Source organism: Heterobasidion irregulare (genome assembly GCF_000320585.1).
Source record: "Heterobasidion irregulare TC 32-1 unplaced genomic scaffold scaffold_04, whole genome shotgun sequence".
Classification (NCBI taxonomy): Eukaryota; Fungi; Basidiomycota; class Agaricomycetes; order Russulales; family Bondarzewiaceae; genus Heterobasidion; species Heterobasidion irregulare.
Window position 1 is genome coordinate 803,609 of NW_009258200.1, and position 26,277 is coordinate 829,885.

At 53.7% G+C, this 26,277-nt stretch overlaps 14 protein-coding genes across 14 annotated transcripts; 6 read left to right on the plus strand and 8 right to left on the minus strand.

The window, feature by feature from the left end:
- Positions 1 to 347: 347 nt before the first annotated feature.
- On the plus strand, positions 348 to 2,040 carry HETIRDRAFT_416778 (uncharacterized protein; the record flags this gene model as incomplete). The annotated part of the gene is made up of 4 exons (XM_009546717.1): positions 348 to 467; positions 518 to 1,282; positions 1,335 to 1,644; positions 1,697 to 2,040. 4 exons carry the CDS (start codon positions 348 to 350, stop codon positions 2,038 to 2,040), a joined length of 1,539 nt encoding a protein of 512 aa, XP_009545012.1.
- A 492-nt stretch (positions 2,041 to 2,532) lies between these two features.
- HETIRDRAFT_316317 (uncharacterized protein) lies at positions 2,533 to 5,160 on the minus strand (the record flags this gene model as incomplete). Its single annotated transcript, XM_009546718.1, has 1 exon — positions 2,533 to 5,160. The coding sequence occupies one exon, from the start codon at positions 5,158 to 5,160 to the stop codon at positions 2,533 to 2,535; it is 2,628 nt and encodes an 875-aa protein (XP_009545013.1).
- Positions 5,161 to 5,673: 513 nt separating this feature from the next.
- Positions 5,674 to 5,889, minus strand: HETIRDRAFT_244279 (uncharacterized protein; the record flags this gene model as incomplete). The annotated part of the gene is made up of 1 exon (XM_009546719.1): positions 5,674 to 5,889. A coding segment is annotated over one exon (216 nt), but the record flags the coding sequence as incomplete, so codon positions are not given.
- A 326-nt stretch (positions 5,890 to 6,215) lies between these two features.
- Positions 6,216 to 7,046, minus strand: HETIRDRAFT_57882 (uncharacterized protein; the record flags this gene model as incomplete). Its single annotated transcript, XM_009546390.1, has 1 exon — positions 6,216 to 7,046. One exon carries the CDS (start codon positions 7,044 to 7,046, stop codon positions 6,216 to 6,218), a length of 831 nt encoding a protein of 276 aa, XP_009544685.1.
- Positions 7,047 to 7,994: 948 nt separating this feature from the next.
- On the minus strand, positions 7,995 to 8,837 carry HETIRDRAFT_231083 (uncharacterized protein; the record flags this gene model as incomplete). The annotated part of the gene is made up of 1 exon (XM_009546720.1): positions 7,995 to 8,837. A coding segment is annotated over one exon (843 nt), but the record flags the coding sequence as incomplete, so codon positions are not given.
- A 225-nt stretch (positions 8,838 to 9,062) lies between these two features.
- Positions 9,063 to 9,455, minus strand: HETIRDRAFT_316762 (uncharacterized protein; the record flags this gene model as incomplete). The annotated part of the gene is made up of 1 exon (XM_009546721.1): positions 9,063 to 9,455. A coding segment is annotated over one exon (393 nt), but the record flags the coding sequence as incomplete, so codon positions are not given.
- Positions 9,456 to 9,769: 314 nt separating this feature from the next.
- Positions 9,770 to 10,717, minus strand: HETIRDRAFT_165449 (uncharacterized protein; the record flags this gene model as incomplete). The annotated part of the gene is made up of 1 exon (XM_009546722.1): positions 9,770 to 10,717. The coding sequence occupies one exon, from the start codon at positions 10,715 to 10,717 to the stop codon at positions 9,770 to 9,772; it is 948 nt and encodes a 315-aa protein (XP_009545017.1).
- HETIRDRAFT_108905 (uncharacterized protein) lies at positions 10,714 to 12,207 on the minus strand (the record flags this gene model as incomplete). The annotated part of the gene is made up of 4 exons (XM_009546723.1): positions 10,714 to 11,071; positions 11,144 to 11,600; positions 11,815 to 11,920; positions 11,980 to 12,207. 4 exons carry the CDS (start codon positions 12,205 to 12,207, stop codon positions 10,714 to 10,716), a joined length of 1,149 nt encoding a protein of 382 aa, XP_009545018.1.
- Positions 12,208 to 12,261: 54 nt separating this feature from the next.
- On the minus strand, positions 12,262 to 12,879 carry HETIRDRAFT_416780 (uncharacterized protein; the record flags this gene model as incomplete). The annotated part of the gene is made up of 1 exon (XM_009546724.1): positions 12,262 to 12,879. One exon carries the CDS (start codon positions 12,877 to 12,879, stop codon positions 12,262 to 12,264), a length of 618 nt encoding a protein of 205 aa, XP_009545019.1.
- Positions 12,880 to 14,452: 1,573 nt separating this feature from the next.
- HETIRDRAFT_450470 (uncharacterized protein) lies at positions 14,453 to 15,706 on the plus strand (the record flags this gene model as incomplete). Its single annotated transcript, XM_009546725.1, has 2 exons — positions 14,453 to 15,295; positions 15,563 to 15,706. 2 exons carry the CDS (start codon positions 14,453 to 14,455, stop codon positions 15,704 to 15,706), a joined length of 987 nt encoding a protein of 328 aa, XP_009545020.1.
- A 57-nt stretch (positions 15,707 to 15,763) lies between these two features.
- On the plus strand, positions 15,764 to 16,510 carry HETIRDRAFT_450471 (uncharacterized protein; the record flags this gene model as incomplete). The annotated part of the gene is made up of 1 exon (XM_009546726.1): positions 15,764 to 16,510. The coding sequence occupies one exon, from the start codon at positions 15,764 to 15,766 to the stop codon at positions 16,508 to 16,510; it is 747 nt and encodes a 248-aa protein (XP_009545021.1).
- Positions 16,511 to 18,925: 2,415 nt separating this feature from the next.
- On the plus strand, positions 18,926 to 20,149 carry HETIRDRAFT_316679 (uncharacterized protein; the record flags this gene model as incomplete). Its single annotated transcript, XM_009546727.1, has 1 exon — positions 18,926 to 20,149. The coding sequence occupies one exon, from the start codon at positions 18,926 to 18,928 to the stop codon at positions 20,147 to 20,149; it is 1,224 nt and encodes a 407-aa protein (XP_009545022.1).
- A 77-nt stretch (positions 20,150 to 20,226) lies between these two features.
- HETIRDRAFT_57590 (uncharacterized protein) lies at positions 20,227 to 20,592 on the plus strand (the record flags this gene model as incomplete). Its single annotated transcript, XM_009546376.1, has 1 exon — positions 20,227 to 20,592. A coding segment is annotated over one exon (366 nt), but the record flags the coding sequence as incomplete, so codon positions are not given.
- A 3,537-nt stretch (positions 20,593 to 24,129) lies between these two features.
- Positions 24,130 to 25,569, plus strand: HETIRDRAFT_108912 (uncharacterized protein; the record flags this gene model as incomplete). The annotated part of the gene is made up of 4 exons (XM_009546728.1): positions 24,130 to 24,365; positions 24,406 to 24,670; positions 24,797 to 25,396; positions 25,462 to 25,569. 4 exons carry the CDS (start codon positions 24,130 to 24,132, stop codon positions 25,567 to 25,569), a joined length of 1,209 nt encoding a protein of 402 aa, XP_009545023.1.
- Positions 25,570 to 26,277: the final 708 nt, after the last annotated feature.

Below are 26,277 nucleotides of genomic sequence, written 5' to 3' on the forward strand. Positions count from 1 at the left end.
GTGGGAGAGATGTGGCACAGGTGAATAATCGGCAAGGAGATGTCGTAGAAAGGACCGGGTCGGCGCGCAAGAGAGACCGGGGCTGAGTTGGCAAAGTCCTGTGGCGTGGCAACTGATTAGGTGAGGCAGTGGCTGAGACCTAGAGTGTCCCAACTAGACGCTGGCGTGAGAGTCGTGTCGGCAAAGAGCGGTGGCGCGTATCGCGGCTTCTGCCGAACGCAGCGGCACGGGGCTTCGTCAGGTGACCACAATCACCTGATGATCGTTGATTCTCCAGCGACTAAGTCCTGTATCGCCCTCTTCCCGCCACTTCGTCTCCTCGTCCGACTCCTTTCGGCCTTCCCACCATGTCTTCCCTCCTCTCTGTCCTCAAAACCAAGCTCGGGGAGTACATGCTCGCCCTTCCCGATGGCGCCGCCGAGTACGAAGATTACGAGGCCTGGGCGCAGGGGTTTGCCAAACGAGTGGTAAGTCGGCTCTTCCTCTTGTTTGTGCTTAGATGCTGACACCTTCGTAGGCTGTGTTCGACCGATCGGCGCGTGGGCAGGAAGTGCCCGAACTTGCCGACTGGATCGCCGAGGCCGAGCGCGGCCTCGATCATATGGCCACCGACCACTGGCTAGCCTGGGGAACGCGAATCTTGCCGCAGTGTGCGGTGCGCTTTGCCGCGCAGCAACAAGCGGTCGAGGCACAGGCCCTGGAGGAGGAAGCTGCGCGGGTAGCCGCTGCCGAACGCGAGGCTGAGGAGGCTGAGGCGGCGCGCGCTGCTTCTATCCTTCGGGTGGCCGAAGAAGGTCGTCAGCGTCGCCGGGAGGCACTGGTGGAGGCGATGTTCAGTGGGTTGCTCGATGCGGAAGAGGGAGATCGTCAGATGGCCGCCCTAGAAGCCGAGTCCGTTCTTCCTCTCCCTCTCTTTCTTCGTTCTCCTTCTCCATCCGTTCCTGCCGCGTCCTCCTCTCGTCCCGAGCCCTCCTTCGCCCCTTCGCCTTCTCAACCTCATCCCTCGGTCGCCGAGTCCGACCTCGCATCCGCAACCGCCGCCTTGCATCGCATGAGCGTCGACCCGGTCGCTTCGGCCGCCCCGACCAATGTGAACGGCAAGCCGTCGGCGGCTGCTGTTGTTGTCGAGTTCGCGCGTCAACGGACGCCATCTTCCGGCCGCGTCGTGCTTCCTCTGGGCCCTGGTCACGGCAGGATGTCGACGGTTCGGGCCCCAGAGGAACGGAATGGTGCCGGTAAGGTCTTCAAGGACCCCCCTGGGCTAGTATCTGGTGATCGCCTGGTGCGTCCCTTCCCTTTTGCCGCCTCCTGAGACTGACCTTCTTCTTTTCTAGGCCGAGTACGCCTGTAGTCGGTGCTCCTCCGATTTCTCGACCGTGGCGTTTCGTTGCTACACCCGGCCTGGTCAGGTGTCTTGTATCAAGTGCGCCGACCAGCAAAAGGGGTGCAGTTTCCAGCCCGGGTGGACACCGACGGGGAAAGGAAAGTCGACGGGGAAAGGAAAGTCGACGGGTAAGGGGAAGTCGAAGGGGAAGGTTTCCGACAAGTCGGAAGCGAATGAACTGTTGCGCCCGTCAAAAAAACGCAAGGTCGAGGTCCTCATGCCCGAACGTTCTGTCGGTGCAAGCATAGCGCAGACCAGAGGTGAGTACCGGTTTGATTAGTGCTGGGATGGGAGCTCATCGGGTTGTCTCAGGTGTGCGGGCTCGGAAGCCTGTCCAACGCCTTCCCACCACCACCCGTGCCGTTCCCTCCTCCTCCCGCTCCCGTTCTGTCGCCGTCCCCGCCCTGTCCGACTCGTCTCGTTTGTCGCCGATCGTTGCGCAAGGCATCGCGTCCGATCTTCGGTACCGGATCGCTGTGGCGGAGGGTACGCGGGCTTCGTTGGCGCGGTCGATCAAGATGTGGCAGGCGGAGTTGGAGTCGCTCGAGGTGCAGGCGGGTCCGTCTACGTCTTCGGACGTCGTCTTGGTCGAGGATTCGTCGGCGGCGGAGGATTCGGATATGTCTGTGTCGGGCGATTTCATTCCCGATGAGTAGAATAGTTTCGGCGATTTCTGTAGTACAGATAAATGTAACATAATAGTGAAAGGACTGTCCTAGTTTGAATGAGACGTTTTTTGGCGAAGACTAGAGGTGTCGTTCGAGAAATCGGTCGGCGAAATGACTGCGTGTGAATGTAGTTGTAAGCGACGTGTTCGGCAGAAATGCAGAAAATAAATTGGAATATTTAGGGGAAGCCTCAGTATGTCATCACAGGCATAAAACCCTATGGTTTTGCGCAAATCGGAAGAAGTCTTCAATGCGGCTTGGTACTTGAAGGAGTGATGGGAAAATGAGTGCCGACTATTCGGTCGGCGATCGGTCGGTGGTAAAAGTACTAAGATATGTAGAAATGATTGGGCGTCAGTCCATGTCTGTGACGAATAAACGAAGATAAGGAATGGGTATATCTGTGAATCCTCCTCCCTACTGAAATCGTGACTGTCCCCAGTCACCGACCGAAGAGAGCGAAGGGTGGGAGGGTGGGATCTAGTCGGAGGTCGCCGAAGCCGCGTCGTCGTCCTCCGCCGATCGGACTGAGCTGGTGTCGGTATCTTCATCGGCACTATCGTCTTCGGTGTCGTCGTCGCTCGATCGGGAATCTTCCATGGCCCGAAGGCGTTCCTGCGAGATGTCGAGGAGGGCTTCAAGGTCGGCGAGCTTCAGAGACCTGCGAGCAAAATAAGGAATAACGCGGAATGCTGCAACTGGTCGATCAAAGACCGATCCATCGAGTTCGGCCAAAATATACGCTCCTCCCCGATTCCTAGAAATTACTAGCAAAGGTCCTAAATAACGTGGACGCATCTTCCGATTGAGCGCCTTTTCTATGGCTGTGTTGCGCATCAGGACAAGCGAGCCTCGGTGGAAATTGAAGTCGCGAAGTGTGGCCAAATGCTGTTGTTCGAATCGGATGGCGGCCTGGACACGGGCGCCGACTACTGAGCTGCGAAGGTGGGCGAGGTCCGATCGTCGTTTCTGCAAAGCGATGGCACGTCGAGCAATGAGGTCGGTGGTGCTGAGGGCCGTGGTCGGTGGTGGTAGAAGATAGGTGGCTTCGGCGATGTCGAGGGGAAGGAGGGGATGGGTTCCGGTCGCTGCGAAGTATGGCGAGCAACCCATTCGGCACCGAACAGTAATACGATCAGCCCAGAATACGAAATGAGCTGCACGATTCCACTTGGCCTGGTCTCCATCAACGGCTTTGAACAGAGCCTGCCGAACGTCGAAGTGAGGTCGTTCGGCGATGCCGTTGGCGCGGGAATTGTAGCCCGAAATGCGAATGTGCCGAACGTGGTACTTCTTTGCTAGCTGGTCGAGCGCCTTGACGAATGCCGGTCCGTTGTCGGAGACAATCTCTACCAGTGTTCCCCATCGGCACAGGATATCCTCGAAGATCCAGTCGGCGAGTGCGGAGCTTGTTTCGCGTCGCAGCATGCGGAATTCGGGGTAGTGTGATACCGAACAGCGGCCTTGCACGAGATACTTGAAACCACCGGCGGTCGGCATGTGCATGGTGTCCATATACATCTTCGCGAAGAGTGGTGCAGGCGTAGCGACGGTCGGGGGAATGAGGACGTTGCGAGTCTGGCGAATCTGGCAAAGGTGACAGGTCCGAACAAACCAGGAAATGTCTTGCCTCATGTGCGGCCACCAGAAGCGTTCGGCGATCAAGGCAGTCGTGGCGTAGAAACCCTTGTGAGCGACGTCGTCGTGGGCGGCAGTGAGGATTGTGATCCGACTAGAGGGGGCTGCAACAATCTTGTGTCGGCCATGTGAGTCTTTTCTCCATAGCTTGTCGGCTGCGATAAAGAACTCAGTGCAATATCGTAGAAAAGTCGCATATTCGGAGTCGGAGAGAGAAGGGGGCCGAACCAATGTTCGGTGCCAGTCGCGGACCAACCATAGGCGTTCTTCGGCTTCCAAAGCTTTTTGCGATCTTGGGATATCTGAATAGTCGATGGTCGGGCCTTCGTCGTCGGACTCGGTATCGGTCGGGAGGTCGCCTATGAGCGAGGAGGTGAAGATGGCGGTTGTCGAGGTTGAGATGGAGGTGGGGAACGTGTTGTTGATCTGATGGAGGAAGCCGTAGAGATTGTCGATCCAGTCGTCAAAGTCGTCTTCGGGTTCGGGTCGATCGGAGGGTTGTGGTGGTCGTCGGGAGAGGCCATCGGGGCCGTGAGAGGTGCCGGGGACGTGGACAAGTGTGAAATGGAAGGTGAGGATGGAGACGATCCACCGATTGATGCTGGCGCTGGGTTCGAGATCCGGGTTAGTGAGCATGCCCTTGATATAGCGTGCGTCTACTTCGACTATCAGATTCCGAACGCCGATGAGATACATTTTGAGCGATCGGAGGGCGCGAAAGAGACCGTAGAGCTCGAGCTTCGGCTGGGAGAATCGCGATTCGCGGTCGTTAAGGGTGATGGAGCCGAATCGAGCATAGTACCGAACCCGCGGATTGTCGAGTGCGCATTGACAGAGGTGGAAGCCGACCGCAATTTGTGAGGTATCGACGGCGAGGATGACGTTGGCTGCCGACCCATAGTCGATCGGCCGAAGGGCTGGCGATTCGAGAAGTGCCGACCGTAGGTCGTCCTGGGCCGCTATCTGGTCTGGGCCGAACACGAATGGAAAATCTTTGCGCGTTAACATTGTCAGTGCATGCGCCCTGTGTGCAAAATTCAGAATGAAGATCCGAACGACACCGATCGTCCCCAAAAATGCCCGAACGTCAGAGAGATCCCTGCAAGGTCCCCACTTCATAATTGACTCTACCCTAGATTCGTCGGGTAATCTTCCTTCGTATGTGCACCGATGGCCGACCACCGTGATTTCGGCTGCGCAGAGCGTCGCCTTGTGTCCCGAAAAGGTCCCTCCGCTATACTTCATCCGCTGAACCACTCGATTGAGGCCTTGAAAGTGTTCCCACACAAATCGTCGTATGCCGGAGTTGTCGGGGTGCGTCTCGAAGCCGCCGTTCGGAAGTTCGTATCGGGTCGGTGGGCCCCGAATCGGAACATCGTCGATGAAAGGAATGGTGGTGTCTGGGATCTCTGGCTGGAGGATGTGGGTGACGTCGTCGTGGAAGATCGGGACCGAATTCGTCCATCCCATGGGTAGGGTGACGAGTCGGTGGGCGCCGAATGGGGTCTGGAACGTGGTGAAGTCGCGAGATGATTCGGAGAGCCCTCGTTCGTCATAGCCGACATAGAGATCCAGAATGCCGCCGCAAGCGCGAGCTGCAAACTGTTCAGCGATCTGATCGGTATATGGGGGCACACCTGAATGCTGGATGGTGACGGCGTTCAGGGGTTCGAGGCTGTGAACGATTCGGAGTTTGGTGCCCGTGGAGGTGCTATTCGTCTTCTTGACAACCGTAAACCAGCGCGATCGGTAGGACGAATTCGACGGCTCATAGACTCCAGCGGCGATCTTGGTTTTGATAAGTCGGCACACTTCGTCGTAGATGCCTGGTGGAATCGGAATGTTGCGTTGAACCCAGGGCTTGTGTTCGACCACCGGCATATTGACTGGAGGAAAGAAATCCTCGCGGAAACGTCCGCGTTCCGAATCGTCCCAGGCAAATCCCCTCTCTTGTAGACACATGAAATGGTGCATGAGCTGTCGTTCGGCCGGCCAAAGGAAGTCGTCCGAGTGGACTTTGTCGATGAGGTCGCGTCGTTCGGCTGTGTATCTGCCGGTCGGCGTGAAGGGTGGGGGGTTCGGTGTCAGCGTCGGAAGGGCAGCGAGAGGGTCACCGAGGATGTTCCGAACGATTCGGAACTTTTCGGGGAGGTCGGCCAAGACTGGTCGTGTTTTCTGTGCGACCGGTTTGTACTTGCGCTTGGCGGCGAAAATGGCGACCGGGTCGGCGATATTAGTGGAATGGAGAGAACTGGGAACGACTGAGGAGAATAAGGACAACATATCGGAATCGAGATTGTTTTTGAGATGATTTTCGGGCCCCAAATCGGAGGCCATAATGTACTTGAGACAAAGATCGCGACGAGAGGGAGATGGAGAATGGAAATCTGAGGACGCTTCGATAAGTGGGAAATGGGGGGTATCATGATCGGTGGAAATGATCAGTGCAACTTCTCCTTGATCCTGGATCAATTCATCGAGTCGCAAAAACCCGCTTGTCTTCGGTGAAGAACTCGAGGGGGTCCTCACCGGATCGTCGGAATGGTGGCTCGTCGTCCCGTGTTCGGGTCGCTGATGGTGATCGTCTGGTCTTCGTTTGAATAATTTTTGACGATACTTTCGGTGAGGATGTCGAATGGCCGACCAAGGAGAACGTCGTAGGCGGGGTTCCGAATGATGTGGACTTGGAGGTACAGGGTGATGTCGCCGATGAGGAATGGCACGTTGCGTGCCAGGCCCAAGGATCGGTCGATTTCGCCGTTCGCCGACTGCATATTGAGGACGATTTCGGGGTCGTAGATGAGCGCCAGTTCGTTGCAAATGCCTTCCGACATGGCAATGACTTGTGAACCCGGGTCGACGACGCATTCGACTTCCTGCTGATGATCGACGAGGGGAATAATAGACCTTAGGGCAGACGATTCTTTAGCAACTATCAATGGCTGAGGAACCTGACCGGGCTGTAGATTCTTCAGGTACATTTCGTACATGTCGGGGATGATGATTGCGCCAGGCGGGGGTGTTTCCGGTTGGTGCAGGACATTGACGAAGGAGGAGACGGTCGGTCGAGTCGGTGGTTCGAGGTCGTCGATGGCATAGGGTAGATCGGCATCTTGGTAGAAGGTCCGAACATTGCTGGCGTCTCTGGCAGGCGATCGGCGTGCCGACGTGGCTTCCCTGACCTGTGAACGGACTTCGGCGGAGAGAGAGAGTAGTTCGCGCTGGGTAAGCGTCACCTGAGTGGCCATCGCCCTGTTGTAGACCTCGGCTGCTACCTTCTCGTCGTAGATCGGCGCCGTGGTTTCGTAGGCCGGAGCGTCCTTCTTTGCCAATGGTATCTTCGCCGGGGCTCCCATGTTGCGGTCGTGTGGTGGTGCATAAGTGGCGTCCTGGGCTTTGGCATATGGGTGGATCGGAGCATCGTCCTTGGCTGGTACCGGGGGCGGTCGCTGAGTCGGGGTGGTCGGCCGGGGTTCAGGTTCGGGAGTCTCGGTCCTCGCTCGTCGTTCGGGGGCCGGTGAAGGGGTAGGTGCCGAACGTCCTGCCTGCGCCATTTCGCGTGCCCTTGCGCCCCGCGTTCGGAGCGCGAATAGTTCGCGTTCGAGGCTCGCGATTCGCTGGACGTCGGTGAGTTGGTAAGTCGGGGTGACATCCAGCAATGAGGGTGAATCGTGACGGGAGGCTATTGTCATTGGGTGAGTCGGCATCGCGTTTACCGTAAACATCATCTGTCCGGTCGCCAACTGGCCTGGATTCCTGCGATGCCATTCGTCAACTCGGTCCTTCAGGTTACTACCCGTGATTTCTCTCGGTACGAATGCCCCACTTGACAATACCACCTTCCCTTCGATATTCCTCTTGCATTTTCCGATTCGAATGTATTCGGTGACCTCGGGACAGGCGCGCATGAAGTGTTCGGGACTGCCGCAGAACATGCAGTTGTCGCCGCCTTGTCCTGGCTGTCGGGATGGTCGATCGGCTGGCCTGGTCGTCCCCTGAGCTGTGATGGCCTTGACAAAGGTGTCGGTGAGCCGTTCGAACATGGTCGCCAGGTCTTCGGCCTTGATCGCGTTGGTGGGCGGCGCGGCAGGGGCTGCTCGAGAGATGTCGGTAGGGGTCGTGCTGTAGGCGGACGTGGTGCCGTGCAAGACGAATCGGGCCGCGTCGTGGATGTCTTGGAGGTTGTATGGGTCGTCTGGGAAATGATCGGGGAACTTGAGTTGTAGACGTTGAGAGATTCTTGCCCATAGCTCCGGTTGGAATCCTCTAGCGAAGGCGCGTCCTTGTTCGGCGACCGAGATCCGTGCCTTGCTGAGGAGGAATACCGTGATCGCCAGGAATCGCCGATGATAGTCGCCGAGTTCGCTGAGAGACAAGATGCCGACCCTGCTCGTTTCGCCGACTAGCTTGTCCATATCCGATACCGACCATTTGCGTTCTTCCTCCGATCCGGGGTATAGCCTGTAGACCTCTTCGCAGAACTCCTTGAAGGTCTTCGTGGCGTCGGTGAAAGTGGTGAGCGATTCCCAAAGCTCACAGGTGTCGACATCTAGGAATCGGCAAGCGTGTTTCTTTCTTTCTTGTTCGTCCACTACCGCAGACCGAACGAAGTGGAAGTCCAGATCGGAGAAATATCGTCTCAATTCGCGGGGTTGATGGGGGTCAAAGGTCGGGGCCGTTCGATCTCCACGAGCGGGCATGGATGGGGTCGCCATAGTGAGAAAGTCAAAGGTGGGGGAGAAGGTATTGTTTTCTAAGGTGATCGGGGATGGAGTCGCTGGTTCGAAGGAGCGTTCTAGTGAAGTCGGTCGGATGGTCGGCGTCCAGAAGACGGGGCTGCGTGGGATTAACGGAGAGATGGAGTCGTGGAGAGATGGGATAGGAGACGGGGGTGATTGTTCTAAGAGTGCAAGATCAAGGATGGGGGAAATCGGCGGGAGTAGCGATCGGTTCGGCGACGAAGGTGGGGTTAAGAAGAAAGTGGAGTTGGGTGGCGGCGAGAGCGATGGCGAGGATTCGAGATCAAGGTAGTGATGGTGGGATAAGTGTTCTGGGACTATATCGGCGTCTCCGAACAAACTTCGGTCGGCAGATGTTTCCTGGGTATTGAAGCTATCGATAACTGTTTGTCGTTCTTCGCGCTCCGCTGTTGGTCGGGACGAGCGACGTAGATTCCTTGAGGTAATTTTGAATACTAACCCCTCGCGGTGGGCTCCAAAATGATACGCTAGAGGTGGCTCTAAGTGCCGAGCACAACACCAAAACAACCTCTAATGCAAGGGGGTGCTGGAGCTAGTATCTAATACACAAGGAATTGTTAGTGATGACTTTAGAAATCGATGGCGTACTGAGGAGCAACGGGGAGTATGAGATTATAGTGCCCGAACGGTTTCGGGACTGCGCCGAACACCGACCGAACGTTCGGTCGGTCGTGTCGGGGATTCGGTCGGTAACGAGAAGGTAGTGTCGCGACCGACAACTACGTGCTTCAAGAGCCACACGGGACTCTGACAATATACGAGGGAGGATGGGGGTACGAGCGAAGAGACGAGTACGAACGCGAATGAGGCCGAACGACGAGGGTGACAAGTTTTCGGGAGTCGATGGAGACAATTTCGATGGTTGAGACGAGTGCGAATGAGCTCTGAACTGTGGGGTGCGAAAGCTGGTTTATTCCAGAGTTGTATGTAGGTTTTTATAGTAAACAGCGCCCCTAAGTAAAATATCGAACCCGAAATGAGAGTAGATGTCGAATGGGCGCCAAGCCCCAGCGATCAGAGAAGATAGGAAGGTAGGTGAGATGTCCATATGGGTTCCGAAGGTGATAAGGTAAAAGGTAATCAGTGATGTCGAAATCCCGAACGTTCGGGATCCGTCGCCCGAGCGTAGGTAGCAGGAACAGGCGTTGGAGAGCCAATGAAAAATAAAGAAGAGGTGTCGTACGACCGGGGTGGCCAAGCAATGGTGCAAGATCGCGTTTGACCGACCATGCGGAAGTCAGGAAGATAAGCGATAAGGACCGACCGACTCACGGAGGACATCGGCCGATACGGAATACTGGCTCCGATCTCGTAAACACTTATCGTAACACTCCTATGCGGTCATGGTAAGTACGTGAAGTGTGGGCAAACTGACCCAAGTGCTGCCGGACGTCCTTCGGTGGCTTGTCGTCGGTCGGGTAGGGACCGATCGTGTTCGGTAAAAGTCGGCATCTTCGGTACTTGTCGAGCGCTGTTCGGTATCTCCCCAAAGCTTCCCGACGACCTCCCTCGGACCCTAGCGCGGGTGCATGCTCATCACCGGGTGGAATCGGAATGTTGCGTTGAACCCAGGGCTTGTGTTTGACCACCGGCATATTGACTGGAGGAAAGAAATCCTCGCGGAAACGTCCGCGTTCCGAATCGTCCCAGGCAAATCCCATCTCTTGTAGACACATGAAATGGTGCATGAGCTGTTGTTCGGCCGGCCAAAGGAAGTCGTCCGAGTGGACTTTGTCGATGAGGTCGCGTCGTTCGGCTGTGTATCTGCCGGTCGGCGTGAAGGGTGGGGGGTTCGGTGTCAGCGTCGGAAGGGCAGCGAGAGGGTCACCGAGGATGTTCCGAACGATTCGGAACTTTTCGGGGAGGTCGGCCAAGACTGGTCGTGTTTTCTGTGCGACCGGTTTGTACTTGCGCTTGGCGGCGAAAATGGCGACCGGGTCGGCGATATCAGTGGAATGGAGAGAACCGGGAACGACTGAGGAGAATAAGGACAACATATCGGAATCGAGATTGTTTTTGAGATGATTTTCGGGCCCCAAATCGGAGGCCATAATGTACTTGAGACAAAGATCGCGACGAGAGGGAGATGGAGAATGGAAATCTGAGGACGCTTCGATAAGTGGGAAATGGGGGGTATCATGATCGGTGGAAATGATCAGTGCAACTTCTCCTTGATCCTGGATCAATTCATCGAGTCGCAAAAACCCGCTTGTCTTCGGTGAAGAACTCGAGGGGGTCCTCACCGGATCGTCGGAATGGTGGCTCATCGTCCTGTGTTTGGGTCGCTGATGGTGATCGTCTGGTCTTCATTCGAATAATTTTTGACGATACTTTCGGTGAGGATGTCGAAGGGCCGACCGAGGAGAACGTCATAGGCTGGGTTCCGAATGATGTGGACTTGGAGGTACAGGGTGATGTCGCCGATGAGGAATGGAACGTTGCGTGCCAGGCCCAAGGATCGGTCGATTTCGCCATTCGCCGACTGCATATTGAGGACAATTTCGGGGTCGTAGATAAGCGACAGTTCGTTGCAAATGCCTTCCGACATAGCGATGACTTGTGAACCCAGGTCGATGATGCATTCGACTTCCTGCTGATGATCGACGAGGGGAACGATGGACCTTAGGGCAGACGATTCTTTAGCAACTATCAACGGCTGAGGAACCTGACCGGGCTATAGATTCTTCAGGTACGTTTCGTACATGTCGGGGATGATGGTCGCGCCCGGCGGGGGTGTTTCCGGTTGGTGCAGGACATTGACGAAGGAGGAGACTGTCGGTCGAGTCGGTGGTTCGAGATCGTCGATGGCGTAGGGTAGATCGGCATCTTGGTAGAAGGTCCGAACATTGCTGGCGTCTCTGGCAGGCGATCGGCGTGCCGACGTGGCTTCCCTGACCTGTGAACGGACTTTGGTGGAGAGGGAGAGTAGTTCGCGCTGGGTAAGCGTCACCTGAGTGGCCATCGCCCTGTTGTAGACCTCGGCTGCTACCTTTTCGTCATAGATCGGCGCCGTGGTTTTGTAGGCCGGAGCGTCCTTCTTTGCCGATGGTATCTTCGCTGGGGCCCCTATGTTGCGTTCGTGCGGTGGTGCATAGGTGGCGTCCTGGGCTTTGGCATATGGGTGGATCGGAGCATCGTCCTTAGCTGGTACTGGGGGCGGTCACTGAGTCGGGGTGGTCGGTCGGGGTTCGGGTTTGGGAGTTTCGGTCCTCGCTCGTCGTTCAGGAGCCGGTGAAGGAGAAAGTGTTGAATGTCCTGTCTGCGCCATTTCGCGTGCCCTCGCGCCCCGCGTTCGGAGTGCGAATAGTTCGCGTTCGAGGCTTGCGATTCGCTGGATGTCGGTGAGTTGGTAAGTCGGGGTGACATCCAGCAGCGAGGGTGAATCGTGACGGGAGGCTATCGTCATCGGGTGAGTCGGCGCCGCGTTTACCGTGAACATCATCTGTCCAGTCGCCAACTGTCCTGGATTCCTGCAATGCCATTCGTCAACTCGGTCCTTCAGGTTACTACCTGTGATTTCTCTGGGTACGAATGCCCCACTTGACAATACAACCTTCCCCTCGATGTTCCGCTTGCATTTGCCGATCCGAATGTATTCAGTGACCTCGGGACAGGCGCGCATGAAGTGTTCGGGACTGCCGCAGAACATGCAGTTGTTGCCGCCTTGTCCTGGTTGTCGGGATGGTCGATCGGCTGGCCTGGACGTCCCTTGAGCTGCAATGGCCTTGACAAAGGTGTCGGTGAGTCGTTCGAACATGGTCGCCAGGTCTTCGGCTTTGATTGCGTTGGTGGGCGGCGCGGCGGGGGCTGCTCAAGAGATGTCGGTAGAGGTCGTGCTGTAGGCGGACGTAGTGCCGTGCAAGACGAATCGGGCCGCGTCGTGGATGTCTTGGAGGTTGTATGGGTCGTCTGGGAAATGATCGGGGAACTTGAGTTGTAGACGTTGAGAGATTCTTGCCCATAGCTCCGGTTGGAATCCTCTAGCGAAGGCGCGTCCTTGTTCGGCGACCGAGATCCGTGCCTTGCTGAGGAGGAATACCGTGATCGCCAGGAATCGCCGATGATAGTCGCCGAGTTCGCTGAGAGACAAGATGCCGACCCTGCTCATTTCGCTGACTAGCTTGTCCATGTCTGATACCGACCATTTGCGCTCTTCCTCCGATCCAGGGTACAGTCTGTAGACTTCTTCGCAGAACTCCTTGAATGTCTTTGTGGCGTCGGTGAAAGTGGTGAGCGATTCCCAAAGCTCGCAGGTGTCGACGTCCAGGAATCGGCACGTGTGTTTCTTCTTTTCCTGCTCGTCTTCTATCGCTGACCGACCGAAGTGGAAGTCCAGATCGGCAAAATATCGTCTCAATTCGCGGGGTTGATGGGGGTCAAAGGTCGGGGCCGTTCGATCTCCATGAGCGGGCATGGATGGGGTCGCCATAGTGAGAAAGTCAAAGGTGGGAGAAAAGATATCGTTTGCTAAAGTGATCGGGGATGGAGTTGCTGGTTCAAAGGAGCGTTCTAGCGAAGTTGGTTGGATGGTCGGCGTCCAGAAGACGGGGCTGCGTGGGATTAACGGTGAGATGGAGTCGTGGAGGGATGGTATAGGAGACGGGGGTTGTTGTTCTAAAAGCGCAAGATCAAGGATGGGGGAAATCGGCGGGAGTAGCGATCGGTTCGGCGACGAAGGTGGGGTTAAGAAGAAAGTGGAGTCGGGTGGCGGCGAGAGCGATGGCGAGGATTCAAGATCAAGATAGTGATGGTGGGATAGATGTTCCGGGACTATATCGGCGTCTCCGAACAAACTTCGGTCGGCAGATGTTTCCTGAGTATTGAAGCTGTCGATAACTGTTTGTCGTTCTTCGCGCTCCGCTGTTGGTCGGGACGAGCGACGTAGATTCCTTGAGGTAATTTTGAATACTAACCCCTCGCGGTGGGCTCCAAAATGATACGCTAGAGGTGGCTCTAAGTGCCGAGCACAACACTAAAACAACCTCTAATGCAGGGGTGCTGGAGCTAGTATCTAATACACAAGGAATTGTTAGTGATGACTTTAGAAATTGAAGGCGTACTGAGAAGCAATCGGGGAGGGTGAGATTATAGCGCCCGAACGGTTTCGGGACTGCGCCGAACACCGACCGAATGTTCGGTCGGTCGTGTCGGCGATGCGGTCGGTAACGAGAAGGTAGTGTCGTGACCGACGACTACGTGCTTCAAGAGCCACACGGGACTCTGACAATATACGAGGGAGGACGGGGGTACGAGCGAAGGGACGAGTACGAACACGAATGAGGCCGAACGACGAGGATGACAAGTTTTCGGAGGTTGACGAAGACGATTTCGATGGTTGAGACGAATGCGAATGAGCTCTGAACTGTGGGGTGCGAAAGCTGGTTTATTCCAGAGTTGTATGTAGGTTTTTATAGTAAACAGCGCCCCTAAGTAAAATATCGAACCCGAAATGAGAGTAGATGTCGAATGGGCGCCAAGCCCCAGCGATCAGAGAAGATAAGAAGGTAGGTGAGATGTCCATATGGGTTCCGAAGGTGATAAGGTAAAAGGTAATCAGTGATGTCGAAATCCCGAACGTTCGGGATCCGTCGCCCGAGCGTAGGTAGCAGGAACAGGTGTTGGAGAGCCAATGAAAAATAAAGAAGAGGTATCGTACGACCGGGGTGGCCAAGCAATGGTGCAAGATCGTGTTTGACCGACCATGCGGAAGTCAGGAAGATAAGCGATAAGGACCGACCGACTCACGGAGGACATCAGCCGATACGGAATACTGGCTCCGATCTCGTAAACACTTATTGTAACACTCCTATGCGGTCATGGTAAGTACGTGAAGTGTGGGCAAACTGACCCAAGTGCTGCCGAACGTCCTTCGGTGGCTTGTCGTCGGTCGGGTAGGGACCGACCGTGTTCGGTAAAAGTCGGCGTCTTCGGTACTTGTCTAGCACTGTTCGGTATCTCCCCAAAGCTTCCCGAATACCTCCCTCGGACCCTAGCGCGGGTGCATGCTCATCAACGTCGACACCTGCGAGCTTTGGGAATCGCTCACCACTTTCACCGACGCCACAAAGACATTCAAGGAGTTCTGCGAAGAAGTCTACAGACTGTACTCCAGATCGGAGGAAGAGCGCAAATGGTTGGTATCAGATATGGACAAGCTAGTCGGCGAAACGAGCAGGGTCGGCATCTTGTCTCTCAGCGAACTAGGCAACTATCATCGGCAATTCCTGGCAATCACAGTATTCCTCCTCAGCAAGACACAAATCTCGGTTGCTGAACAAGGATGCGCCTTCGCTAGAGGATTCCAACCGGAGCTATGGGCAAGAATCTCTCAACGTCTACAACTCAAGTTCCCCGATCATTTCCCAGACGACCTATACAACCTCCAGGACATCCACGACGCAGCCCGATTCATCTTGCACGGCACCACATCCACATACAGCACTACGTCTACCGACATCTCTCGAGCAGCCCCCGCCGCGCCGCCCACCAATGCGATCAAGGCTGAAGATCTGGCGACCATGTTCAAATGGCTCACCGACACCTTCGTCAAGGCCATTGCAGCTCAAGGGATTTCCAGGCCAGCCGATCAACCATCCCAGCAACTAGGACAAGGCGGCGACAACTGCATGTTCTGCGGCAGTCCCAAACACTTCATGCACGCCTGTCCCGAGGTCACCAAATACATTCAGATCAGCAAATGCAAGCAGAATATCAAGGGGAAGGTGGTATTGTCAAGTGGGGCATTCGTACCCAGAGAAATCACAGGTAGTAACCTGAAGGACCGAGTTGACGAATGGCATTGCAGGAATCCAGGCCAGTTGGCGACTGGACAGATGATGTTTATGGTAAACGCGGCGCTGACTCACCCAATGACAATAGCCTCCCGTCACGATTCACCCTCGCTGCTGGATGTCACCCCAACTTACCAACTCACCAACGTCCAGTGAATTGCAAGCCTCGAACGCGAACTATACACACTCCAAACATGGGGCGCAAGGGCATGAGAAATGGTGCAGATGGGACGTTCGGCATCTACCCCTTCACCAGCCCCCAAACAATGAGCAAGGACCGAAACCCCCGAACCCGAGCCCTGACTGACCACCCCGACTCAGCGACCGCCCCCGGTGCCAGCCAAGGATGATGCTCTGATCCACCCATATGCCAAAGCCCAGGACGCGACTTATGCACCACCACACGAGCGCAACATGGGAGCCCCAGCGAAGATACCCTCAGCAAAGAAGGATGCTCCGGCCTGAAAGACTACGGTGCCAATCTACAACAAGAAGGTAGCAGCCAAGGTCTACAACAGGGCAATGGCCACTCAGGTGACGCTTACCCAGTGCAAACTACTCTCCCTCTCCGCCAAAGTCTGTTCGCAGGTCAGGGAAGCCACTTCGGCACGCCGATCGCCTACCAAAGACGCCAGCAATGTTCGGACCTTCTACCAAGATGCTGATCTACCCTACGCCATTGACGATCTCAAATCACCGACGCGACCAACCATCTCCTCCTTCGTCAATGTCCTGCACCAGCCTGAAACACCTCCACCTGGCGCGATCATAATCCCCGACATGTACGAAACATATCTGAAGAGTCTACAACCCGGTCAGGTTCCTCAGCCGTTGATAGTTGCTAAAGAATCGTCTGCCCTAAGGTCCATTGTCCCCCTCGTCGATCACCAACAGGAAGTCAAATGTGTCATCGACCCAGGTTCACAAGTCATCGCCATGTCGGAAGGCATTTGTAATGAACTGGCACTCATCTACGACCCCGAAATCATCCTCAATATGCAGTCGGTGAATGGCAAAATTGACCAATCCTTGGGACTCGCACGCAACGTCCCATTCCTCATCGGTGACATCACCCTGTACCTCCAAATCCACATCATTCAGAACCCAGCCTATGATGTTCTCCTCAGTCGGCCCTTCGACATCCTCACCAAAAGTATCATCAAGAATTATTCAAACGAAGACCAGACGATCACCATCAGTGACCTGAACGCGGGACTACAAGCCACCATTCCGACGATCAGACGAGAACCCCCTCGAGTCCTTCACTGAAGACAAGCGGGTTTTCATGACTCGATGAATTGATCCAAGATCAAGGAGAAGTTGCACTGATCATTTCCACCAATCATGATACCCCCCAATTTCCCAGCTATCGAAGCATCCTCAGATTTCCATTCTCCATCTCCCTCTCGTCACGATCTTTGTCTCAAGTACATTATGGCCTCCAATTTGGGGCCCGAAAATCATCTCAAGAACAATCTTGATTCCAATATGTTGTCCTTATTTTCCTCAGTCATCCCCGGTTCTTTCCATTCCACTAATATCGCCGACCCAGTCGCCATCTTTGCCGCCAAGTGCAAGTACAAACCAGTCGCACAGAAAACACGACCAGTCTTGGCCAACCTCCCTGAAAAGTTCCGAATCGTTTGGAACATCCTTGGTGACCCTCTCGCTACCCTTCCAACGCTGACACTGAACCCCCCACCATTCACACCGACTGGTAGATATACAGCCGAATGACGCGACCTCATCGACAAAGTCCACTCGGACGACTTCCTTTGGCCGGCCGAATGACAGCTCATGCACCATTTCATGTGTCTACAAGAGATGGGATTTGCTTGGGATGATTCAGAACGCGGATGTTTCCACGAGAACTTCTTCCCACCAGTCAATATGCCAGTAGTCGAACATAAGCCCTGGGTTCAGCACAACATTCCAATTCCACAAGGCATCTACGACGAAGTGTGCCGACTTATCAAGACCAAGATCGCTGCTGGAGTCTATGAGCCGTCAAATTCTTCCTACCGATCACGCTGGTTTACAGTCGTCAAGAAGACAAATAGCACCTCCACTGGCACCAAACTCCGAATAGTTCACAGCCTCGAACCCTTGAATGCCGTCACCATCCAGCATTCAGGTGTGCCCCCATATACCGATCAGATCGCTGAACAGTTTGCAGCTCGCGCTTGCGGTGGCATTCTGGATCTCTATGTCGGATATGACGAACGAGGGCTCACCGAATCATCTCACGACTTTACCATGTTCCAGACCCCATTCGACGCCCACCGACTTGTCACCCTGCCCATGGGATGGACAAATTCGGTCTTGATCTTCCACAACAACGTCACCCACATCCTCCAGCCAGAAATTCCAGACACCACCATTCCTTTCATTGACGATGTTCCAATTTGGGGCCTGCCGACCCAATACAAACTTCCAAATGGAGGCTTTGAGACGCATCCTGACAACCCCGGCATACGACAATTTGTGTGGGAACACTTTCAAGGCCTCAATTGGGTGGTCCAGCAGATGAAGTACAGCGGAGGAACATTTTCGGGACACAAGGCGATGCTCTGCGCAGCCGAAATCACGGTGGTCGGCCATCACTGCTGTTATGATCACGTTCTGTCAGGCCTTAACGGCAGTCTATTCCGACACGATCATCACAAATATCAAGCGGCCTCACAAGGGGAGGCGTACAACAAGGTACAGATAGTAACCTTGGTCATCCACTCCCAACGGATCACCTTATCGTTGGTCGAGTATCACGAGCCATATTGCGACGGGCATAGAATGCCGCCTTACAAACTACTCACACACCGGGCATTAACCTCCTAGTCTTTCCTGGCCGGAAGGAGACGAACGGAGAAGCACAAGAGTAGTCGTTATTGAGAGAGACGACTTAGAGAATACCTACAGATACATATACGGTATTCTCACACCCTATTTCCTAAAGTAGTATAAAAGGCCCATAGAGTAGGCTGAGGTTCTTTAGTCTATTCTCTTCGTTCTTAGGCAGTCTTCATACTGTCTACTTCATTCTCTGTAGTCTTCATACTACAGCCTTCATTGCTACATCGCAATACAACTCTGGCTCCTGTGCTACACGTACAGTCGAGACCACCGTTCCACACATCCTCCACGAGTGACCTAGGGAAGAACCTCCTACTCTTGGGGTTACCGAACGAGCAGTTCGTAACACTAGAATAGACTCTTCTGCCCCTACCTTGCTCGCACTAGCTTGCTGCCACACTCTCTCTCATAACCTGGCTCAGTGGGGATATAGACCCCCATCGAGAAAGTGTTACTGCACACACTCTGGAGCAAGACCTAGGCCAGGAATACCCACCCGGCACTAGACGTATCAATAACCAATTCCGTCACAACAATCGCCCTATCCGGCGCGAAGGGGACTTCTGGGTCTACGAAGACAACAACAGATACGCCCCTCCGAATTACGATAACTGCTCATACCGAAACGGGCGTTATTACTTCACCCTTGAAGACGGAATAGAAGAAGAGGATATTTGGAACGAAACAGAAGCTCAGTGGGAACTAGCCCCACAATACAGGGAACCGGCGCCGGTAATCCCCGAAGATTCGGAGCAAGAGGAAACAACCTCAGAATCAGACTCCGACTCACCAGACCAAACACCGATCAACACCCGAAACGAATCACTCGCCGAAATGTCGGGACAAGCTTCGACTTCCACAGACCCCCCTTCCGCAACAGTACAACCCAGAAGAGGAAAAGTCAAACTCCCAGACAACTACACAGGAAACCGCATTGAATCCCAGAAATTCATGCTCCAATGCCTCCTTCTTTTCGCAGCAGAATCCGATCGGTACAAGACCGATCAAGACAAGATATCCCTCGTGCTCTCATGCATGAGATATGGCACGGCAGGAGCTTGGGCCAAGAACTTCCTCCTCAAATCAGTAGGAGCGGACCCTCCCACTGATCTAGGAACCTGGAGGGACTTTTTAACAAAGTTCAAGCTCCAATTTAGGGAGACAGGCAAGACCGATAAAGCGCGAAGTGCACTCATGGCCTTCTCCCAAGGACGAATGACGGTTGATGAATACTCCAACCAGTTCATTCTCATTGCTGCCGATGCCGACATCTCCGACAAAGAGCAAGTCCCCTACTTCCAATGCGGGTTAGACCCGCGCGTCATGGATAAAATATATGACAAGGAAGTTCAACCAAAGGACACCATTCAGGATTGGATTAACACAGCCTGCGAAATAGACGGACGACTCAGAGCCAGATCCACTCAAAAAGCCATCCTTGCCAACTCCACCTCCTTTCGCAGCGATTATCTGAATCGTTTCCATACCCAACCAGCCGTCCGTTATAACTCCACAACTGCCCCTCGCAAAATGAACAACCAGGTGGTTGACATGGACATCGACGCTACCAGGAAGCGTAACGCCGAAAGTCAAAAGAGAAAATTTGACGGCAAGCGAACCACCTCCTGTTCTAACTGTGGAAAGCCAGGGCACTCTAGTGCTGACTGTTGGTCACCACGTAGAGGCGTTCGCCCAGTTCGAGGAAACTCGAAGAGACGCATGGGTACGACAGGGAGAAGAAACCGCGCGACTGATTTGGAGGGAGAAGACGACGCACCCGCTATGGGAGACCAAGCGGGAATATATCGAGGAATGGAGACAGAGGATGTTCATCGCAACAACCAGCGGGTACCACAACCTGGTCCTTCGATGGAACGTCCTCACTCTGCCCCATCCGGACGACCCCAAACGAACCATGGGCAACGCGCTATGTTACCTAACGGACGACGGGGAGACGGAAGCGTCAGTCATTCTGCTCGAATCGGAGCAGTGCTCGGAGAATTAGGAGAAGATGAAGCAAGAGAAGTAATCTTGGGACACGCGGAGCGTTTTTCCTGACCTCTCCCTCACCAGCGAAGGAGAGAGGTCAAGGAAGGCCCGAGTTTGATGCCAACACATATATCCGTATTAGAGCAATGAATGATCATATCATCACCCCCATATGCCTAAACGTGAAGGTATCAAACAGGGATCAATACGCTGGAGCTAAGGCAACCATCGACTCGGCATGCGAAGGGGTTATAGTAAACGAAACTTGGGTCAGGAGACATCGTTTCCCCACCTACACACTCAACAACCCCATTCGCGTCCGGAACCTCGATGACACCATTAATAAAGCAGGTCTCATCCGATCCGCCTTGGATGTGAACCTCACCATTCGGGACATCAGAGGACGAACGCATACTGAACGTGTCCAGATGTTTATCTCCAATCTAGGGAAGGACGACCTTATCCTAGGAACAGATTGGTTGAAATACCACGATCCCTCCATCGAATGGAGGCGACGTGAAGTGCACTTTGATCGGTGCCCCCAGAAATGCCAGCAACCACATGGTTTCACTAGGGCAAGGGAAGAACCGCAAAACAATAGGCGGTTATCAGACGTGGAGCCACGGCACAAACCACGCATTAACGAGCGCGAAAAACAGTGCCTAGAACATCTCCGAAGATTATCAGAAGATGTAGGACTCCGCGATCATAGCGGAACGTTTGGTGTCCAACTACGAGCATACCTCAAAAGGAAATGGCTCCTACAGGACATAAGGAAATACGCAGAAGAGAAACGACAGGCTCAAGCCAAACCATCTCTTTCACCAAACGAGGGAGAACCTGATCTCCCAGATGAAACCTCAGGAAAACAGGCTATAGAGGAACCAGTTATTCGGAAACTGGCTCCCGAACCGTCAGGATTTGCCAGCTTCGACCAGGACTCGGAGGACGAGATCGTCGTCACCAATCTAAAGGAAAGAGTCCCCAAGGCGCATCACGAATTTTTGGACATTTTCAGCGAACGAAAGTCGCAGCGACTCCCCGAGCACACTTATTGGGACCACGCCATAGATCTGAAACCAACTTTCAAACCTCAAGTACCAAAAATCTACGCCTTAAGCCCGGAGAAACACGATGAACTAGGGAAATTCATCAAGGAACACCTCACTCGGGGGACCATCCGTCGATCCACCTCGCAAACGGCAGCCCCATTTTTCTTTATAGGAAAGAAAGATGGAAAACTGCGCCCGGTACAGGACTATTGCCATTTGAACTCGTACACCATCCCAAATGTGTGCCCCCTTCCATTAATCCAAGAACTACTGGACGTAATCAAAGGGGCCACCATTTTCAGCAAATTGGATGTACGGTGGGGATACAACAATATACAAATCAAAAAGGGGGACGAGTGGAAGGCAGCTTTCATCACTCCGTTGGGTTCTTATGAACCCACGGTGATGTTCTTCGGCCTCACTAACTCACCAGCCACCTTCCAGGCCATGATGAACATGATCTTCAGAGAACTCATCACGGCCCGGAAAATAGCCGTATATATGGACGACATCCTCATCTTCTCCAAAAACATGGCAGAACATATCCAAGTCTTGAACCAAGTTTTCCAGATCTTACGCGACAATGACCTCTATTTGAAGCCAGAAAAATGCGAGTTTTATAAAGAAAAACTCCAATACCTGGGATACACAATTTCAAAAGACCATGTCGCTATGGAAGACTCAAAGGTGGACGCCATACAAGATTGGCCAGTCCCACGCACTGTCCGAGACATTTGCTCCTTTTTAGGTCTAGGAAACTTTTACAGGCGTTTCATTGATAAGTTCTCCCTTATCGCGCGCCCTCTGCACGACCTCACCAAAAAGGATGCAAAATGGAACTGGACTTCGAAGTGCCAGGAAGCTTTCGAACGATTAAAAAGGGCATTTATCAGTAAACCCGTTCTAAACTACCCGGACCCCATGCATCCATATCGACTAGTAACGGATGCCTCACTAATCGCTTACGGAGCCACCCTCCTGCAAGAAGGAAAAGATGGCGACTGGCACCCAGTCGCATTCCTTTCCGGGTCATTTTCACCAGCAGAACGGAATTATGACGTCCACGATCGCAAACTCCTGGCCATCATAAAAGCGTTGGAACACTGGAACCATTACCTCAAAGGTGCACGACACCCATTCGAGATCTGGACAGATCACAAGAACCTGGAACACTTCCAAACGGCGCGAGATCTCTCACGACGACACGCCCGTTGGAGCCTTTATTTGAGCAGATTCGACTTCACGCTCAGCTATAAAGCGGGATAGACAAATCATTCCGATGCTCTGTCCAGGCGTCCAGATCTAAGTGAGGGGGTGGAATCTGACAACAAAGCTCAAATTTTGCTTCCGGCCAACCTTTTTAACAAATCCGACGAAACACTGGTAGAACCGTCCCCAATACGGCATATTAAGCCCACGGAAATCGCATCCTCAGACCTCATCTCCCTCATCCGACTCTCAAAATCGGAACATGATGCCCTGACAAGGGTAGCCCTCGCCAAACTCTTGCGAGTAGGGCCACAAGGAATGAGAGGATTACTGGGACACTGGACACACGAAGACGGAATCACCAGATGAAACAGCCATATATGCGTCCCAAAAGATGATGCCATACGAAGGCTTATTGTCAAAACGCATCACGACGCACTCGCAGCAGGACACCCGGGGAGAGCCAAAACGCTGGAGATGGTACAACGACACTATTGGTGGCAAAACATGACAAAGTTCGTTCATGAATACGTGGACGGATGTGCGGTATGTCAATCGACCAAGAATTTGACACACAAGACGCACCCCCCTATCCACCCTTTGGAAACTACCAACGTCCCTTGGCGATTCATCTCGACAGACTTCGTCACGGACTTACCCGAAAGCAAGGGTTTTGACTCAATCAATGTGGTAGTGGATCAAGGTCTGTCCAAAGGCATAGTCATCACCCCATGCAAGAAAACGATCACGGCAGAAGAAACAACCGTGCTTTTCCAGAATAACGTTTTCAACCGACATGGGTTGCCAACCAAAATAGTATCTGATCGCGGCCCTCAATTTGCGGCCAAGTTCACCCGAGAACTCTGGAAACGGCTAGGAATCACCGCTGCTCTCAGCACGGCTTATCATCCCCAGACAGATGGAGAAACAGAACGAGTAAACCAGGAGATTGAACAGTTCCTGAGAACGTTCTGCAATTACCACCAAGATAACTGGGTGGACCTTTTGCCGTTTGCCGAATTCTCGCACAATACGCGGAAACATTCAACCACCGGAAAATCTCCTTTCGAAGTGCTATACGGGTCTAATCCCCCTTATTTAGCTGACACCGCGCTGGAAACAAAGCTACCCACGGTAGCTGAACGCATTAAGGTAATCACGGAAGTCCAGGAAGAAGCCGCAGCCAGCCTACAAATAGCCAGCAATTACGCCAAAGACCAGGATCTCCACAGGAAACTCCCTCAGTGGAAAGAAGGAGACCAAGTATGGCTAGAAGGAACCCATATCCGGACGACCCATCCAAAGTTCAAACTCGCTCCTAGGAGGTATGGACCCTTCAAAATATTGGCAAAAGTGGGAACCCTGGCATACAAACTTCAAATTCCCCAACACTGGAGGATCCACCCGGTGTTCCACGCCGCAACGCTAACCAAGTATAGGGAAACCGAGGCACACGGGGAAAACTTCGCAAGATCATTGCGGGAGGTATTAAACGATGAAGAACATTACGAAGTAGAAATGATTGTGGACTCAAAGAAACAAGGACGGGGAACCAAATACTTGGTCAAGTGGGTGGGATATCCCGAGGCAGACAACACCTGGGAACCCTACGCTCTCCTAAAGGGGACAGCGGAAGAAGCTATGAAAGAGTTTCACGACCAATACCCTGACAAACCTTGTCTGGGAGCACCCTGAATAGGGGAGGGAAAGTCTATAAAAGAGAGACCAGAGAGCCCTAACGGATCATCTTCCCCCACTTTTCTCTCAAGTTCCTTCTCCTTCACTCAAATGCTCCTTCACGAAGACCACGATGCTTCATCACCATCCAGAAACTCCTCCCCTGATGTCGTCCTTATGGTGTCCAATCTAGACATCGGACGAGTGGATAGAGGAACCAGTCCTTACCCAAGCAATGCTGGACGAATTGATAGAGGAACCAGCCCTCACCGTCTAGAGCCCGCCGTCGTCACCCTTACTCCACACCTCAATAACTTCTCAGATGACGATGCCGAGGACTACGCCAAGTTCAAAGAAAGAGAAAGAACTCGCCGACCGTCATCCTAGGGGGCCCCACGAGATGCATCACGGAATGAAAACCCTGATGACAGAAACCTACCGGGCTCTGACGAAGTACCAGTGGGAGTTCCACCTCCTGCTACAATCACGGCGAGCATTGGAGCTGCAGGTCCCTCGGGACTACAAGCAAGAACAGCAGCTCAACTCCCAAGCCATGGAGAAACTGGATCGATACCAGTTATACAGGGAGCTACACCTCCGCCAGTACCAACTGGTGGACAGATTCCCCGCTCCATGGGAAGAACTACCCTTGGTACAGATCCTCACACCGGAGAATTGGAGCGACACGCGGACGCGCTCCTCCAGTGAAGCACTATCTCTGCGGTAATACAAATGGCCACAGCCATGGCCCTACAACGACTCGCTAACTTCGCTGCAGGGCAACCCGGGAATGAGCATAGCGACATACCTCGATGACTGGCTAGTGCCAGTCTCCAGATCAGAGGACTCGCCCTCCAAACAGACCCTGACACCGCCTCTTGGTATGAACATAACGACGGACGACCACGAGCTCTCCTCATCCATCCTGACAAATTCTCCCAGTATGTCAACAGAGAGCTCCTTCCAGCTCTCTTCTTCACCGGAGAACTGGGCGCCGTCCAACCTAGTAGAACCGACCCCTTTCGCATTGTCGTCTGGAATGTACCACGTCCCGGAGAACGTCCCACGGCTGTACCAAATCCAAGAAGGACTCCGCACACGGTCGTGGAACGCCCTTCACCGAGGCCACGGGAAAATCGTACAACACATAGCAATCCCACGACGTCCTCCTCTCACCGGGTACGAAATTCTCCCTTATCCTATGGGGGTACCGACGAGGAGGAACCACCCGTCTATCGAAGAAACGAGGGAAGAAGGAGTCGAGGGACCCAGGCAACCCTCCGCCGCAGAACAACTACTGGCGGGAGTGTTCGACACCGGCCTGGAACGCCTCCTCCTAGTGCTCGATTTCGTACAGATGAGGGACAGAATAACCAAAGTAGCCGCAGAACTCGCCGCGCTAATTCGGAGGCTAGAAGAAATCGCTCTTGGACTCGATCCGAGCTCGATGCATGGGATGCTTTAGACGACCCCGGAAATTATGATGACGCCGATCCTTATTATCGGCCTGATGAAGGAGGCGACAGGTACCAAGGACCCTACGACTACTAGAGAGGGCCAGTTGCGGAGCGAGAAAGGGGGTAAGGAAGTTGAGGAACTCCTTCCCCACTGAGGGTCTGAAATGACCTTAAACTACTGTTCGTCCGCAATGACGTAAAACTAGGATCGTCCCTCAAGACGTTAAACTGTACGACCTCGTCCGAAAGAGACGGTAAACTACCCCACGTCCGGAATGACGTCTAAACTATCGGACCTGCATGTCTTAAAACTGTGAAAAGATAAGAAGGCAGGGGAAGTACCTGACCATTAGTCCTAGGTTCAAATGATGGTACGAATCAAGGACAACAGCGGGCATAATTCCACGTACGACCTACGGCAGAACCTTTCACATCCTCGCTGTCAAGGAGAAATCTGACAGATGCATCGAGCGTCCCATTTGGATCCTCAGTTTTACAGGGTTTTTTCCGCATTAGGGAACCCTCTACATGACATATACTCTACTCGTAGGTGTCGACAAGCAGGCCCTTCGCCTTGGTACAGCGAAGTGCCCATACATAACCGGTTGCAAGTCCGAGTCAAGAAATTATGACGCATAACTCGTATCGTGAACCCTCACAGTCAAGGTCTGACTGGTGTTTTGGGACGTCCCACTTTGGATCTCCCGTTTTACAGGATCGTTTCCGCATTAGGGGATCCTACAGCTGGCGCATGAGATGATGTAGAGAGCGGGCCGCCTCTACCTCACAAGTCTTCCTAATG